An 18,102-nucleotide genomic window follows, 5' to 3' on the forward strand; every position below is an offset into this window, starting at 1 on the left:
AAAACTGAACCACTAGAAATGGAGATTCTTTTTTTTTTTTTATTGTGATTCATTCTTATATTCTCAATACTTTTGTATGGGCCAAGAATTCGTTGAGCCCTTGTTCTCTAGGTCTTGTTTTTAAATAACTTTGAAGTAAACATTACAAAATATTTCAAGGTGACAGTGTTAGACATTTTACTTCATGTCAAGTGCATGTTTGTTAACATATTATATGAAATTAGTGCATTAGTTTAGAGGGATGTGTTGAATGACGACATAATAGACAGGCCCGAAGCTGATCAACACATTTACTGTACAGATGTTCAGACCCTCCTGTAGAGTAACTTCATATAATCTCTATATATATTATCCAGAGTATGTTTCGTATCCACAAATACTGTAACTCGACCACATCATTTGTACTCAACCTCTCAAATTATACAACATATGTAGTTTCTTTCAGACTACATTTTCAGCTCTGGGTCAAAGTTGCCTGTAAAACCGATCTAGGACCAGGATGTTGTACAAAGGAAATGAATTAAACAAAAACTACTGGGTTTGGCCTTAACAAGAACTCCAAACATCAAATTCGGTCCATTGTCAGTTGTATCGAGCAACTTCCTGTAATAGTACAGGACAAAATCGAGTGACTTTTCGCATGTAAAGTGGGGAGGGAGGGAAAGAGGTGGCATTCTGGTCTACGGATCTAATAAATCATGGTCCTGGAAGTTGGCGGTTGGCTCGGATGGTTGGCCTGAGTTTGGGTTGAGGCCGTGGTAAAGCTCCTCTACAGTCCTGTGGGTCTTGCACATGTCCTCTGGGTAACGCGCCTGGAGCTCTTCATTAGCGATGTAGTGTGTGTCAGAAAACTCCGAGAAGTAGCGGCCGACCTCGGGGTGAGCGATCTCCAGCGGGGCAGAGTGAGGCTCCAGATTCTCTGCAAATGAAAAGAGAAAGTGAGGCTTTCTTAGATTTGATTTAGATTTTTTGGGCTCTGCTAGGTTAGGTTTTCACGCTTGAATGTTCAAAGACAATTCACATATTTTACAATGGCAGGTCCAGTCTGTCAATAACGCTCTGTACAGCTGAGGCGAGGCTCGCGGAAAGTCTCACCTTGCGCAGCGTATCTGCAGGTCCCGTCCTGCACCAGGACGTTGTAAAATGGCTGATCAGCCCCCTTAGACAGTTGATGGACCCTCATGGTGTTAATCCACTCCTGACTCATGGTGCATTTAGGATCCCATCCATAGATAACACAGTTGTAGCCTGACCTGTGAGGACATAGGACAGTTTGAGAACGTTCAAACCAAATAATCCTATTGTAAATTAGCCTCTTTTCACATTGTGTTATTTGGCATCATACAAACACACCAGTATCACCTTGAGCACTGACGGCAGCTGCTCTTTTTAGCTAAACTTGTGTGTTTCTGTTTCATTTGCATTGGAAGAGACTCACTTTTTACTGGAAAAGTAAGTTTTCCATTCATATTAAAAGAGTCTAATTATTTGTGGCAGGATTGACTTTTGCTTTTAAATGTAAAATATAAATGTAACATTTCAATAAATGATAATAATACAAATTAAATCTGAAAAGTAGTTTTTTTTTTGTATTTAAAAGACGTCTCGTGCTCACCAAGGCAGTATTTTTTTTTTGATTAAAAATGCATTAAAAACAGTAATATTGCGAATTATTATTATAGCAAATTAAAACTGTTTTCGCTTTTAAAATATTTAAAAATGTAATTTATTCATGTGATTCATGTAATTCAAATCATTACTCCAGTCTTCAGTGGCACATGATCCTTCAGAACTAATTCTAATTTGCTGTACAAAATAATTTCGTTTTTATTATCAATGTTGAAAACTTTTTTTTTTTTTTTTTTTTTGCTGCCTAATATTTTTGTAGAAACCGTGATACATTATCATTTAAAATGGGTTAAGTAAGATAGAAAAAAAAAGAAATGAATACTTTTATTTTATAAAGGGCACATTAAATTCTATCTCATTAAAGTGTAATGTAGGAGAGTAATGTAACATAAAAGTGCATGTGATGATGTTAAAGTCTTATGTTTATTTCTGATATAATTTTTGGTAGGTATTTGATCGTCTGTAAGTGACATATTGTGGTAGTTTTATTAGGAGTAGTAATTTGTTTGTTGTTTTATTTGTTTTTTATTAGAAACGCCTTTCTAGGGACCTGAGATGCAAATTAGCTCTTGCATATTTTCCAGCTTTGACTGGGATCATGTTTTTTTTTTTTGTACTGTCCCTATATAAATAAACTGAAATGAAATAAAATGAAAAGTGACAGTAAAGATATTTAAGATATTAATAGATTAGAAAACTTAAAGCCCTGTTTTAAGATCGTTTCTGATGAAATGCAACTTTTAAGATTGAAATTTAGACACATGTAGCTGGCCCGAGACTTATCGGTTTCTGTGGTTGCACCACAATTGAGCACCAATATCAATTGATGATAACTGAGCCCCAAATCAGCATATTAGAGTGATTATTGCAAGATCATGTGACACTGAGTAATTCAGATTTGCATCACAGGAATAAATTCCATTTTAAAATATATTCAAATAGAAATCAGTTGAATTCTAATAATATTTCACAATTTTACTGTTTTACCGTATATTTTAAATCAAATAAATGCAGCATCAGTAAAAATAAGCAACTTCATTCAAAGAAATTCTTATTTATTTCAAACTTCCGACTGGTAGTGCACAGGGAATATTTCACCCAGAACAGAGAAAAGAGGCAAAAGGACTTTTTGCAATGTACTTTGCAGTATTATAGTATAGCCAAGTTGGTTAGTTAGTTAGTTTTCAAGATCGTTTATGTTGCTGCTCTAAAATTTCAGAGTTTCAGGCTCCATGTAGTTGATAAGTTTGCAGCTCACACAGACAGGAACCCACCTCTTATGTTTCATGACGAGGCCTACAGAGTACTGTACGTCCCTGTGCTCCGGCGCGCTGCGTCTCTTCACCTCCGGCTCTTCTGGATGTCTCTTATGCTGGATGTGCTCGAGCGTATGCTGCACCAGATACCCGACCGCCCCGTGCTGCGATGGGTCCAGAGCCTGAATGTGCTGCAGAATATCCAACACCTGAGACAGAGACGATCACATCAAACAAACCTTAATCATAGTCATACTTCGCAATATTCATCATCGCAAATTCCCAATGCAAGTGCAAAATATGCATTCCCTTTTAAGTTATGTGTCAGGTGTGAAAAACATCTATTAGAAATGTAAAAGTGATGCTTAATATTCCCATGCTCAATATCCACTGTCCTTTTTTATTTGGTGCAAATAGCCAATCTTTTTGGTAATATACCCTTAGTAAAATAGCATATTACTTTTGTTTACACACTTTGTGAATAACATGTCACTATTTGCACTTAGTGTAACCAGGGGTGCTATTTAGTGCTATTTATACTTGGTGCAAACAGTTTCCACCTTCAAAATAGCAATTACCCTCTTTAAAGGGATAGTCCACCCAATTACTCACCCTCATGTAATTCCAAAACCATATACTTTCCTTCATCTTTAAAACACAAATGAAGATATGTTTTATGAAATCTCAAGAGATTTCTCTCTCTATTGAAAGTCCATTCACACTTGACCCTTGAACTGTCAGAGTTTTGGGTGAATACAGAGATTTTGGAAGTGTTTTCCTTCACTGTAAAGATCTAAACATATTTAGATAAACAGGAAATTGCAATGGGAGACGATTTCGATATATCAACAGACAACGTTGTTGTCACTTTCACCGCAGACCGAAGCGCCCGGGCTCTCAGATCACTTGGACGTGGCTGTGGTTACAAGAGGTAAAAACGATATAAATACTGTTCGTTTTCTCACACAAACCGCTCGTTTCGTGTCTTAGGCCATCAATGTGTACTTACATTTACGAGTCATTAAATCATGTTTAATTTGGACTTCTCTCTGCATGCTCTTTGAGGTGGTGACCATAGACCTGCATTATATGACTGACAGACAAGAACGGTTTGGCCTAAAAATATCAAAATTGAAATCCCTGTGGAAACAAAGACACCTACATCTTGGATGCCCTTGAGGTAAGCTAAAACATACCAAAAATTAAATTCAAAGTGAACTATCCCTTTAAAAATGTGAGAAAATGCACAAAGATACTTCATAAATCTAGACTGTTGTGTTCCAAATTTGGTTAATATTTAAAAAAATTAGCTTTCAGTAAATTTTGCTTGGGAACAGTACCAAAAGTTCCCACTAATTAAAATTAGTTTCCCATTTCCAAAGTGATCGTTTTTGCCCACAAGGAGCACACGTGTGACTATTTCTTTTCAGGACCATTTAACCTTTTCAAATCATGTCCAATCATTGTTGCGTGCCGAATAGCAAGTGCCGAAACCTTTACTAAGTTTCATAACATTACCATGAAGTAAAAAACAACAACATTTTTCGGTCAAGAATGACCAAAGAGCATCAATGTCTTCATTTGTGTTTTTTTAAGACGAGCGGAAGTCGAATGGGTCTGGAACGACATGAGGGTGAGTAATTGATTCATTTTTGGGTCACCTAGCCCTTTAAAGGCCTTTTTCCTTTTTGAACTAGCCCTTTAAAGGCCTTTTTCATGGTGGAGAGTTAAGTATTGGAAGAGAAAGAAGGAATGGGATTAGAAAATGATGGAAAAATTCAAACCAGTATCCTTATGCATATGCGCCGGAGAGATTTAGTCTTTTACTGTTCTATATTAAGCAAAGGTTTTCTACTGTGAATTGTGTGGATTGTTACTGTCATTCAAGTCTGATCTGTGAGACTGAACTCACTTTCTCAGGCCAGATGCCCAGATGGAAGTAGAGGCGGGCTTGCAGCAGAAGATACTGCACGTTATCAGGGTTAATGGTGAGATAGAGATCCAGAGAGTCCCGCAGGAGCTGATATGATTTCTCATTCCCTTCCCTAGACAAAAAGCAAAAGCAAGCACATTTTGTAACAAACATAGGTCTGACTAATTCAGTTAAGCTAAGTTTAGCTGACAGCCAAGAAAACTAATTTCATTTGCATAAAACAGTCTAAACTGCAGAATCCCCTGACTGGTTTACTAATGAGTACACATGCAGCATGAAATAGGTTTTATATATATTTTATATAGTTTATGAAGCATAAAAGCACAAGTACAGTAATGAAAGCATGAGGGCACGTTTAGACAACAACGAAGTACTAAAAACGTGTTTTTCCTGTACGGACAAAAAAAAAAAATTGTCAAAACGATCTCTATTCACACCAATCTGAAAAAACGACTAAAAACGCTGTATTCTGCTGCCAGGCCAGTAGTTGGCGATATCATTTTGTAAAGAAACGCTACGTGCCTATAGATAGACTGAACACTTAAAGGAGTAGTTCACTTTAAAAAAAAACTTTTTGCTGGTAATTTACTCACCCCCATGCCATCCAAAATGATAGAAATTAAAAGAATTTCTTAAAGAACCTTAAAGAAATTAAGGTTTTTGATGAAAACATTCCAGGATTTTTCTCCATATAATGGACTTCAATGGGAACCAAACGGTTCAAGGTCCAAATGAGAGTTTCAGTGCAGCTTCAAAGGGCTTTAAACGACACCAGACGATGAATAAGGGTCTTATCAAGGACCCTTCGAGTCATGACTCGAATTTTTTTTTTTGATGAATGAGTTCGAACAGGAGAGTCACGAATGCTCATCACAGAACAGAGCAAGGCGAGCATTTGTGCTTATAAAACTTAAACTTTTTTTTTTTTTTTTTAAATGACTGATCGTTTCGCTAGAGAAGACCCTTATGTCGTTTAAAGTCCTTTGAAGCTGCACTGAATCTTTCATTTGGACCTTGAACCGTTTGGTTCCCATTGAAGTCCATTATATGGAGAAAATCCCAGAAAGTTTTCATCAAAACCTTAATTTCTTTTCGACTGAAGAAAGAAAGACATGGACATCTTGGATGACATGGGGGTGAGTAAATTATCAGCAAATTTCTTTTTAAAGTGAATTTACCGTTATCCTCTTTTTTTTGTAGTTTACCGAGACAATAACAGTATCGTTTTCAAAAAATGTTAAACCCGCTTTCAAAAGTTTGCATCTTCAAGTCCCCAAAACAATGTTGTCAGGTAAATAAATGACCAAAACGCATACGTTTTCCGTTTTTAGTTGAAAACGGTGTGGTGTAAACGGCCCCTGAGTCTCACCCTCTCTTGCCAATGTTAAGCAGGTTTCCCACCATCCTCAGCAGCAGCTCGCTGGTGCTTATAGCGCTGTAGTAATCTGCTGTCACCTGGTGTCGGATCAGATACTCACACTCTTTAGCAGCCAGCTGCTTTCCATTTCCAAACGCGTCAATGTACACATAGTCGTAGATGTCGCCACTCCTGCAAAACACGTCACGTTGTCGTTTAACTTTTAACGCAAGCACAACTGAATTGATTTAAGCATATTTGGATTTCATTCTTTCATATTTGGATATTTGTGATTTCATTTTGACAGATTGCAATAGCTGCGAGTTGAAAACACGCACCTGCTTTGATTTTGGCACCAGCGGAGCAGGAAATGGTTGGGGAAGTTGACAGGCTCCAGAGGAACTCCTAACTTCCTGGCCAGAGTCATGTAGAGCACAGAGAGGCTGATGGGAATGCCTGTACGACGGACCAGCACCTGACCACAAAGGGCCCAACACTGTGAGAAATAAACTACACTTCTGTCTACACTTTGTAAGGGAAATTTGAAACTAAATATTAATCTAACCATGGTTTATCATACAATACAATGCTTTAATGTAAATATGATGCATTTACGACGTTCAGCACAATTAGATGGACGGTAACATACCTTTATGTTACTTTTATTATTATGTAATGCACATTAAATATATGTGCATAATAGGGATGGGACGGTATGAAAATTTCATATCACGATTATAGCGTCCAAAATAATCGTGATTATCAATATTATCACGGTTTTGTTAAAAATTTATGAAAGTGCTCAAAAAGAACTGATGCTCACACTGAAAACATTTCAACAAGTTTTATAATTGAAAATCAACAAACAACAAATAAAACAAGCCTCTCTATGCAGTTTTTTTAAGCAAGATTCTATTCTATGGCATTTGCTTCTTTATAATGCCCGTCGTCAATAGCAACGCATTATTACACAGCGCACATCCATATCACAACGGACGCGCGCTCTTGTTTCTTTCAAATACAACTTGCCGTCTTGCGTCTCCGGTTTTTGATTGTATAGCAAAAATGAAATCAGAGTTGATTTATTGCTTACAGAGTTTGATAATATTGGTGTGATATATCTTGTCTGGATGATTGTTTTACAAAATGAATTCATAAACAGGTAAGATTTAAAACATTAGCTAATCTCATTATCAATTCAATATATCCCTGTAATTATGTGGTAAAAATAAAATCGGTTTAATACGTGATGTATCTATACTTTACTATCCCTTAAAATATCACTCTTAATAATAGTCTTGTTTGAAGTTGTTCGTTCGTCTTTGGCTCAAATCCACTTGCTACGAACTTTTCTTTGCGGAAGCTTGACGTCTATTTCAAGTGAGTGACATAAAATGTTTCAACTCAAAACAACATTTCGTGCCCAATTGTTTCCCAGACGTAGTTTTGGTATTGAGGTCAAAGTTAACTTGCCTTGCGTTCGGGTGATGATCACACAAGACGACTCGGCAGATTTGAAGTGTTTCTATTGCAGTGACTTTTTGTTCGGCAGACAGGGTGACCATCCTCGATCAAGTTTCCCTCAGGACTTTTGTAAAACCCAAAATATGACCACACCTCAGATTTGGTCCTTTTAAAAGGCTGAAAAATCTCCTGAGCACGGTCACTGCCTTCCACCATTCCTTCTCGAAGAGTAATTTAAAAAAATATTGCGTGCTGCGCGCCTGCGTCAGACTGGCCGACAGGATTCAGTGAATTATTAAACTCGCGATAATCAAACACGGTTTTAATGATAATTAAATTTTAAACGATAATACTAACCGTCAGTACATTTTATCACGGTTTATCGTGAAACCGGTTATCGTCCCATCCCTAGTGCATAAGTGTTTTGGAAATGAGTATGATATCCATGTGACTCCAGTACCTGATGTATGTATGAGTTGAGCGGATTGTAGTAGTCCCGGTCATTGCCCTTGTACTGTAGCTGGTCATATAGAACAGCGTTTAGAGCGCATATGACTTGCCTTTGAAACTCCAAGTCTTCCAGAACGAAGCATTCACCTGGAAAAAACAGATATAGGACGCTACAGCTTTAAGAACAACAATGCTGTCGTGGTTTCCCAGAGCAGTCCAAAGTAAATTAAAAATGTTAAAAATTAAGCTAAGAGACGAACAAGACATTTATGTCATCGCCATCGACCTGAGAGCTTTTATCGGACGACAGGGAGAACATGAGCCTGGCTACACGGGTCTGACTAAAAGACCTCATGAGAACGGTAAATTGAATTTTCCGGATCCCTCTTTGTGGACTAACCTTGACTGGCTCGTAGAATTGGGTGTGTGGCGTTTTTTACTCGCAGATGCTTCTTCACCTTGTCTGTGATTTCTTCTATCTGTGCAGAAATGCTCTCAAGGGTAAAATCAGTCAAAGGGTTGCAATACTGGTCGACCAAAACAGCACCTGGAATTAAACAAACGGACATCAACCTTAATCATCCATAGTAATGAAGCGAGTAAACTTTGGTGAGATAGGGTCATCCTAAATTACATTGTGAATAATATGCCGTGCATGACTTTGGTAAGCCTGTATACGAGTCTACTGTGTGGCCGCACATTTAATTTTACTCGAGCTATGATTATTATATATGATAACTACTAGATATTAGTCGATTAACCTGGGCTTTATGTGCCCTCGTCCCTGGTATTATTAAGCATAGTAGCATTTTCAGATATTACCTTTCATGCAGTGTGTAATATACCTGTTTGTGTCTGCAAAGTTTCATAAATCAAAGTGTATAGTAGGCAGTGGTGGAGGAAGTACTGAATCTCAGTACTTAAGTAAAAGTACAAATACCCAGATAAATATTTACTTTAGTAAAAGTAGAAGTAACACAATGACAAGTTACCATACTTAAGTAAAAAGTACTTTATTTTAAATGTACTTTAAGTATTAAAAGTAAAAGTACTTGCATAACAATTTATTATCTTAATGTCTATTTTCTAATGATTAATAAAACATTTAATTCTAACTCATTCAACCTAATAGCCTACTCCTATAATGATGTTCAATAATGATGGAAAAAAAAATGTCACCATTTCTGAAACAAGCTTGCAATTAGGCAATATACACATCATGCTTATCCTTACTATATGTTAATAACTATGTTTGGCAGTAAACGAGATGAATTTATGGTGTAATTCTGAACCTCTTGGCTTGCCATAATCCTAACCAAACCAAACATATATTACACACGGTGTGTTTCCTATGCACGTAAAAACAAATTTTCGCGTATGAGTTGCACGATAAACACACTGCGTGCGAGACGCATTTAGTGTGACCGGGTTGATATACTGTATCTATGGCAACCAAACGTCACTGGTGAGACAAACGTGCAACGAACGGACGGTCAGATTACGTTTTGGCCGGGGAAAAACTGATCAGAAAATGTAACGAAAATGTAACAGAAGTTGTAGAAATGTAGTGGAGTAGAAAGTATAATAATTGCTGCAAAATGTAACGAAGTAAAAGTAAAAAGTATGCACTATTTATTGTACTTAAGTAAAGTAAAGATACGTGAAAAATGTACTTAAGTAAAGTAACGAAGTATTTGTACTTCGTTACATTCCACCACTGATAGTAGGGATGGGCAACGATTAATCGCGATTAATCACATCCAAAATAAAAGTTTGTGTTTACATAATATATGTGTGTGTAGTGTGTATAATTAATTTGTATATATAAATACCCACACATGTATGTGTATATTTAAGAAAAATGTGCTATTAATATATAAAATATTTATATTTTATATAATATTAATTATGTATAAATATATATAAAGTATATAAATGCAAATATTGCTTAAATATATACATGCATGTGTGTGTATTTATATATACAAATTAATTATACACACTACACACACATATATTGTGTAAACAACATAAACTTTTATTTTGGATGCGATTAATCACGATTAATCGTTGCCCATCCCTAGTGTATAGTAAAAGGAGCTAAACTTCAGATATGCTAATGGCTGTTTGGTTTCTGACACGTACTCAGGTAGGCCGTGGCATTTAAACGATGCCCAATTGGCACTAAGGGGCCTAAAGTGTGCCAAGAAAACATCCCCCACACCATTACACCACCACCACCAGCCTGCACAGTGGTAACAAGGCATGATGGATCCATGTTCTCATTCAGTTTACGCCAAATTCTGACTACCATCTGAATGTCTCAACAGAAATCGAGACTCATCAGAAATCTGACACGTAGACCAATAACAACAGACAAGGCCAGCTGACCAATCAGAGCAGAGTAGCTCACAGAAAGGAGGGGCTTAGAGAGACTGATTCCTTTACCGAATCATTACAGACACTGTGAGAAAAGAGGTGATGTTGCAATTTATTTTATGTGAAAATGACGGCATTTTTTTGACCTTGGGTGCATGTAAACTTATTGTAGGAGACCTCTAAACAAATTAAGAACCTTTAAAATAGCCAAATAGGGGCACTTTGTTTTCCATTAATTAACTAACATTGCTTTTTGTTAGTCTTTTTGTGAGCTTACCTTCCAGGGCTGATTGCTGTTCTGGTAGTCGCTCAAAGAAAACCTTCAAATTCCTCAAAATGTTCTGCTGCCGGAGGAAGTACAGGATTTTCTTTGCATAGTACTTAAGGGTCAAACTTTTCCTGAAGCCATCATAGGAAAGGAGGACATTCATAAATTCAGTTAAACCATTTAGTGCTCAGAAAAAATATACATACAAGCGTGAGCTCATCTCTAACCTTTTCTCGGAGTTCAAAATCCCAAGCAGCTCATCCTCACAGAAGTGTTCCGGGGCACCAAGAGACTCGATTTCTGCAAAGCTGTCTCCAAGAACCTGACCAACGCAAGGCTGAGTTACAGAAATAATAGATTAAATCCAACTTACCTTACAAATATACCTGTACAAAGCAGTGCGTAATTGTCATGCCATAAATATTATGATATTTCCGGCACATTGTGACAGCTTGTCTCTTGTAGAGTCACTTACAACTTCTGTGAAGAACCTCTTGGAAATAGACTCTACTGTTCTTCTGATCTGTTGACCAACGATGTCCCGGCTCTTGAATTCCTTTAGCCAATCGTATGACTCATTATGCCGATAAAATCTCTGCAGCCTGGGCCACCTAAAACATGAATGATACATTAGTGATGTTTGACCCCATAAATACTATATATAAATATATATATATATATATATATAAAAAAAGTATATTATTTGTGTGTGCTTATATATCACCTAAATTACGAGGGTGCAATTTAATTTCATGGAAAATGTAACAAAAAAGGTCTAAACTGTAATTTGCATGTATCTGCCAAAACATACAGTATACACTAAAACACAATAGTTACTAGTTATTGTTACTATAACACCTATACATTTAATAAACTTAAAACTATAGGTCTATTTTTTCATGTAGGCCTTTATGTTAATTTATTATTAGCAGAATTTCATGCATTTTTGTGTTTAAGGTAGCTTAAACGTTAAAACAATTATAATTGCATTTCGTTCTTTCAACGTATAGGAGGTGAGTCCGTAATAGTTAAATATTACGTGTTATGCATCTCTCTGCATGTGCACACTGGACCGAATTTGGTGCATCAGCAAAATGAGAACACGACCTGACAGCTCTCAAGTCACGCATTCAATGCACATCTATCACCTATCAGGGATCAAACACAATTCTTATGGTTTGAAAAAATCTCGAGGTTGATGGAGGTATAAAGCTTTAGAAATGTGTTTAATTTATGCCACCTGAGTTTGTACTGATGCGCCCAGACCTTTCCTCTGCCATGGCACACGTCATGCAGCCTCTTGCACGTGCAGGAAACGTTGCTAATGTCGATATGGTTTAGAACGGGAAAGCACAATATTTGCTCTAATAATTCGGCTGGTAAATCGGTTAACTGCTTAGCGAAACTCTCGGAAATATCCGTATTTGTCCCTAAAACTCGATCTCCCGTGTATGGCGTCGCCATCTTTTCTGTTTACTCCGATGACCTCATCGGAGCCCCGCCCAGTTGTTAACGAAAGCACGCCTCTTTCTGGTGCAAAGGGCTGAACTTTGAGAATCTAACACGTTCATTAACATTTATTATAAATATTAATTTATATTATAGTGTACATAATTTAGAATTGTATATATTGTAAAAATAATATACAATTCATGCATACATTAGTAAAGGACATCAGATTTAAAGTAGTTAACCAATCTGTTTCATTTTATTTTAGTTTTATTTTATTTATTTTCCGTTCATTTGAATTTAACATTTGAAATAAAAAAATGAACATTGAAAGTGTAGATACTTTTTATATATTACATTCAGAATTTGATTTAAATAATTAATACTAATGACATTTTTATAAATAACAATTCAAACGTAAATGTATAAATTAGTAAACAATTTGAAGGTGATTAATAATCGATTGATTAATAATGGAAAGTGATGTGCAATATTCTTAGCAATTACAGCATGTCCAAAATAATATCTTAGTTTTACTTTTTGGAAATAAATGACTGGAATTGCTTTATTTATTTATTTTATTATTTGGGGTATTGTGCGAAGTATTATCTCTCGACAAAAAAAGAGGCTTTTAACTAGCTCAATGACGCGCACTTTTTTTGTTGCTCATGTCCCTCCTCCTCGAGTCCTCGTGCACGCGCGACTGCAAGTTTCAGCTGCAGTTTTGGCCCGACAGACTCAACCCAACTGTGGTGTTTGTGTGTCAGGTGTTAAAACATACTTGAATTACACACACACCGCAGGAATTCAGCTGTGTTTCCGGCTCGACAGGTGAGTTATCAACCGGTTAACGAGCTGTCAGTCCAATTCCGTCAAAAACACTCATAACAAAACAAAACAATGAGGCATGAAACCGTAGATTAGCATTAAACAAGCGTTTATCAGTACGTAAAATGTTGTGAAGTATTGTAAATGTTAGTATTTTGCTACACGAATGTTTAGTTAAGTGTTATATAATAGGTTAATGTTTGTTCTCAGTTATCTGTCATCTTATATTACGCTTATAGTAGTTTAAAGTTAGCTTCTTTGTCTGTTGTTATTGCACATAGCGAATACGTTATTCATCAGTAAACTTATGCTATTCTCTTTTCCTTTTATCATCTTACAGGCTTAATGGCGCTTTAGAGGAAGTAAAAGGGATAGTAGTATGTGCCCAGCTGCTAGTTACCAGCTAATGCAGGTGGTTTGTTTACATCTTGCCTTTAATCACACGTATTGTTACATTTGCCAGTAATGCTAAGTTGAAGCTTTTATCAAGAGGTCAACTCTTAATTTGTTTCATCATAAGCTATGCTTCAGATGTAGTTAGTCAACAGGTTTATGTTGTTTTTAAAGAGGTGGAAAGTTAAGCAGCTATCATGGCAAGTATCCTTGCATCAAAAATGGGACTCAATTCCCTCTGGAGGAAACAAGCCAAAAACTTCAACGTCACAATTGTTACAATGGATGCTGACTTGGAGTTTAGCGTTGAGGTAAGTGGCTTCGAGCATTTTGCATGAATGTGCTGTTTTAATGTGGTGGTGTTGGTGAAGCTCCCTGAATTATGACAGAATTATGCTATATTATGGTTGTAAACCTATTGTATCGTATAACCATATCCATGCTGTCAGTGATCAATGCTTCTCATCAGCAACCAGAGGGCATGTAAGCATAGCTTAGGGAAGGCACCAGGCTGTCGACATTTTAACGTCCCGGCTCACTGTTGTGCCCTCGAGCAAGTCACTCAACCTGACCTGTTTCTCCAGCGTAGCTACATCAAGACATTCCTGTTGTTTGCAGCTTTCTGTTTGAATGGTGAAACAGTGGCCTTAAGGAATAGCTCTTCCCAAAACGGAAATTCTGTCATTTACTCCCTCATGTCATTCCAAAATTTTTTAGAAGAGAATGTACAAGTTAGAGCTTGCATACAGCAAACGTGTCGTGGGATGATGATTTATATCACCAAGCCATTGAAAAAGCACCATAAAGTTAATCACCTTTTGAAAATAACTTGAGGCTTCAAGTAAACATTTACATTTACACATTTGGCAGATGCTTTTATCATTGCATTTCAAGGTACACATTTACATTCTTATCAGTTCTTGCTTTCCCTGGGAATCGAACTCATGACTTTGGTGTTGCAAGCGACAACGCTGTACTTTTTGTTACGCTGTACAAATTAAAAGTCAGGTTTTATGTCATTGATGATGTGAAACGCAATTAGTTGTTATCAAAACTGCAAATGAACAATTTTGCTGTAAATGAGATATGAGTACTTTGAGGTGAAGATCATCCATGCACAACAACTTGCATTTGTTTGTTTTTGTTCACACAAAGCTATCAGAAGGCTAGAAAATAGTGCACACGTTAACATAGGCCATTTTTAGTGTGCTTTTTGGAGCTTGGCTGCATAAAACACCATTCACTTTGCTTGTGTGGAAAACAGGAGCTTGAACATTCTGCCTAACATCTCCTTTTGTGTTAAGAAAAATTATATTTATTTAAAAATAATCTCAAAAACTAGCAGCATGAAGCAAGCAGCATCATGTATCGCAGTAATGCTCATTCAAGGTGTTTTCTACATCCGGTGGGAGTTCTGCAGGCATATAGAGGGTTTCTCTGTGGCGCTGCACTTCATTTTCACGTAGTTTCTTGCATGAAGATGCCCTATTTTTACACGCAACATCACAAGAGAGTGTTTTTGAATTAAGGGAAAACAGATGGTGGTAAGAGAACTGCGTGACAGACGGGTACCATGAGTGAATGTCCCGTGAGGCACGACGGTCCCACTCTACAAGGCCCTGTGTTTGCCTGTCTCACTATTTTTTGATCTTTCACACTCATTAACAGTATTTCCCTTGGTGGCACTGAGGTTCTGAGGGATCATGGTGCTGTTGTCGTAAGCCGATAAGGAGGTATATATGTAGCCTACTGCCAAGTGGTTTTAGACACAAAACTAAATATATTGGCTAGTTAGAATTAAGTTCTGGCTGATATACATTTTTTGTCATATTTATAGATAAATATTACATGTTCAAGCTCATACTATCGATTACCACAACCAGTAACAGTATCTTATCTTAATTATTTTGAACAAAAAAAAAGGATTTTAGTAAAATTGTCTAAATACTTTTAGCTGTATAGCAATACTGTTTTATGCAGATTAACATTGAAATTTGTCACAGATGTCATTCACGTGAGTGAAATTTGCTCTGCGTAAACAATTTTATAGTGTCGTTTGGTGGTTTTGTGACAGCTTTTACTACATCATGATGTTAAATATTAGATCAAAAACTGTTTAGCTCCATAGACTTCCATTATAATAATTACTGAAGATGTGTTTTTATAAACTAAGGGGTGAATTTTAATTGTTTTCTGTGGTAAACCTCATCATTTAGAGCAAATTCAGTGCTATTTAACCCAGAATATTTATTAAGATTCTAGTTTGGTGCATCTTTGTATTTCATAAACAACGCCACTTGGTGGCAGCATGGATTTAGAAAACAAAATCCATTTCTCTTTTAGTCTTCCGTTCTCTCCTCACAGAGATTGAGATTTTATTTCTTATCATTCAGAGCTGATAATAGCTCAGCACTGAAGTCATCTACAGGGTTTGCTAAACCACAATTTATGATTTTTTAGGACCTTTGTGTATATTAATGGATGTTATTTCACAATGACAGATAAAGGTCCCCAAACAGTTAGAAATAACATAGCCAAAATCCTGAAACAAAACAAAAAAAAGTCAGTTTTACTTTATTTTTTTAGCTAAATGTTTTCTTAGCATGCTATTAAAGTGTAAATGAAGTTTACAGATTGCCACCTGAAATAATTTTCATGCAACTTATTAGAAGTACAGAATGCCTACATATTTTCTATTCGAAATACTAAACACTTCATCCTTATTTTTATTTGTGCTCTAGGCTAATGTTTATTTTAATCCATCTGGACTGATATTTACATGTGCTGATGTCATCTAATCTTGTGTCGTATAACAAGATGGTCAGTTATGAGTGTAGTTCAGTCAATAAAATCTGATTTGAGGTAATAGCATGGGGCTCAATATTGGATAAAGACAGAATTCGACTTTGCGGTTACTGCTTTTGTTTCTTGTGCTGTTACGCTGTCAAGTTTTCAGTACTTTTTTCACTCTTAAAAGCCACATAGCTTCTCTGCTGAATATTTAGGACATTTCTCATTTCTCTGTGTATGTTTGCACCAGCTGACGGTCATCCTTGAAGGCAGCCCGTCAGCTTCCTAGAGGAGAAGCATCAGCATATTTAATTGCTTGGACTCTTGGGGGCAGCATATTGTCATATGTTCTCATACATAAACATTAGGCAAGATGAAACCGCATCTTGAAAAGCACCTGTCCCTGTTATGCTAATGCAGTTTCCAGTGTTGATGATGTTTGCAAGACTGTGGAAGTTGTCTACTTATAACAGCAAGTTTCTGTCCTCTAACTTTTATCAGTCAAGGTGGCAAGTGTATTGTTCACAAAGCACTAACATCGAGCACAAGAGAATTATTTTCACAAGATGAGTTCTTGAATTTTTATTCTGCTAATATACTCCTGCAGATTGCATTCTGATTTCCAAATTTATTAAATGGACCGCTATTTCCAATGTCAATTTCTTTTCTCTGTCCAATCCATCTAACCAATAACATGAATGATAAACATGCAGCCTTGTGCAGGTACTTTTGGTAGTAATAATGAATGTTTTGATGTTCCTTCATTGATTCCATGCAAGTACACTGTGTGCAACAATTCGTCATTTTAATGAAAAATAAACAACTGATATGCATCTTTAGTTCTTCACCTATTGAATATGGTCTTTTTTCTGCCCCCCTGACAGTAGTCCTGATAAAAGATTAACTGATATGTCCAAAAACGAGTGAATGGTCTTGCTGACAGCAGAGACTTTGTAATGATGCACAGACACATTGCTCTGCCTTGTGTCCACATGGTTTGTGGAAATTGGGTTATTCAGGGAATGTCATTGTTCATTATACTGGAGCTGTTCAGATTTGTGGTCAGTCTGAATTTCATTAGTCTGAAGAAATGTTAAATTTGGGATTAAATTGTGTTCAATGTCTGTATATGTCCCAGCTCAACTACTTGTTTCAACATAACAAGAATTATGACACAGGAATGGGTCTTTAAAATCAGCCTGTAGTTTAACATGCACTTCTTACTAACCCTTTTTTGTAATCTTGTTTGGACAGCTGAAGTGGAAAGGAAAGGATCTGTTTGAACTTGTGTGCCGGACACTGGGACTCAGGGAGACATGGTTTTTTGGTCTGCGGTATGACGTCAAAGACACTGTGGCGTGGCTGAAAATGGACAAGAAGGTAAAACACTCCTGTTGAACTTTCAACTTTCTTTCAAAAAGCGACAGTCGTCGGATAAATGCTGTTCTTTTGTTGTAGATCATGGTATTCTGATTTACTTAATTTAGGCTTTTAAAAGTATTTTTGACAGTTATGAATTGTACTGACTGAGTAATGAGATACACTACAGTTCAAAAGTTCAGTGAGATCATAAAGACTTTTACTTTGTTACAACATTTCTATTTTAAATGCTGTTCTTTTCAACTTTCTGTTCATCAGAGAAACTTGAAGGAGAAGAAAAAAACGCGTATCACAAGTTACGTATTAATATTGAGCAGAACAACTGTTTTCAACATTGATAATAATGAGAGATGTTTCTTGAGCAGCAAATCAGCATATTAGAATGATTTCTGAAGAATCATGTGGCTGAAGACTGGGGAAATTATGCTTTGCCATCACGGGAATACATTTATTTAATTTTTTTTTATATATTCGTTTTTACAGTATTTTTGATCAAATAAATTACTTGGTGAGCGTAAGACACACT

The 18,102-nt window shown here is 36.4% G+C and overlaps 2 protein-coding genes and 2 long non-coding RNA genes across 8 annotated transcripts in view; 3 read left to right on the forward strand and 1 right to left on the reverse strand.

Moving 5' to 3' along the window:
- Window positions 1-152: 152 nt before the first annotated feature.
- fbxo21 (F-box protein 21) lies at window positions 153-12,215 on the reverse strand. Of its 3 annotated transcripts, none has more exons than XM_039659066.2 (12): window positions 11,977-12,215; window positions 11,212-11,347; window positions 10,964-11,058; window positions 10,746-10,867; window positions 8,490-8,636; window positions 8,100-8,236; window positions 6,514-6,650; window positions 6,188-6,367; window positions 4,798-4,930; window positions 2,904-3,094; window positions 1,096-1,253; window positions 153-919 (listed from the first exon to the last, which is right to left on the reverse strand). In XM_039659066.2, exons 1-12 carry the CDS (start codon window positions 12,198-12,200, stop codon window positions 681-683), a joined length of 1,899 nt encoding a protein of 632 aa, XP_039515000.2. In that variant the 5' UTR covers window positions 12,201-12,215; the 3' UTR covers window positions 153-680. The 3 variants fall into 3 exon arrangements, with proteins under 3 accessions (XP_039515000.2, XP_039514999.2, XP_039515001.2); XM_039659065.2 differs by having other exon boundaries at window positions 10,964-11,073; XM_039659067.2 differs by having other exon boundaries at window positions 10,964-11,073; window positions 12,003-12,158.
- Window positions 3,745-6,608, forward strand: LOC148981758 (uncharacterized). The gene is made up of 3 exons (XR_016168383.1): window positions 3,745-4,065; window positions 4,482-4,518; window positions 6,483-6,608. It is a non-coding gene; the product is annotated as an uncharacterized LOC148981758 (long non-coding RNA).
- LOC148981759 (uncharacterized) lies at window positions 8,235-10,749 on the forward strand. The gene is made up of 3 exons (XR_016168382.1): window positions 8,235-8,451; window positions 8,577-8,676; window positions 10,420-10,749. It is a non-coding gene; the product is annotated as an uncharacterized LOC148981759 (long non-coding RNA).
- A 618-nt stretch (window positions 12,216-12,833) lies between the features above and the next one.
- nf2a (NF2, moesin-ezrin-radixin like (MERLIN) tumor suppressor a) overlaps window positions 12,834-18,102 on the forward strand; it is a 36,801-nt gene continuing 31,532 nt past the window's right edge. Inside the window, exons 1-4 of one of the 3 annotated variants that reach the window (XM_039659074.2) lie at window positions 12,834-13,016; window positions 13,354-13,428; window positions 13,581-13,717; window positions 17,451-17,576. In XM_039659074.2, coding sequence (XP_039515008.2) covers window positions 13,604-13,717; window positions 17,451-17,576 — 240 coding nt within the window. In that variant the 5' untranslated portion in view covers window positions 12,834-13,016; window positions 13,354-13,428; window positions 13,581-13,603. Of the gene's footprint in view, window positions 13,017-13,062; window positions 13,130-13,353; window positions 13,429-13,580; window positions 13,718-17,450; window positions 17,577-18,102 lie in introns of those variants that run through there. The other 2 variants (XM_039659069.2, XM_039659073.2) reach the window with 2 other exon arrangements.

The sequence above is a fragment of the Pimephales promelas genome, chromosome 4 (genome assembly GCF_988280905.1).
Source record: "Pimephales promelas chromosome 4, fPimPro1.hap1.1, whole genome shotgun sequence".
Classification (NCBI taxonomy): Eukaryota; Metazoa; Chordata; class Actinopteri; order Cypriniformes; family Leuciscidae; genus Pimephales; species Pimephales promelas.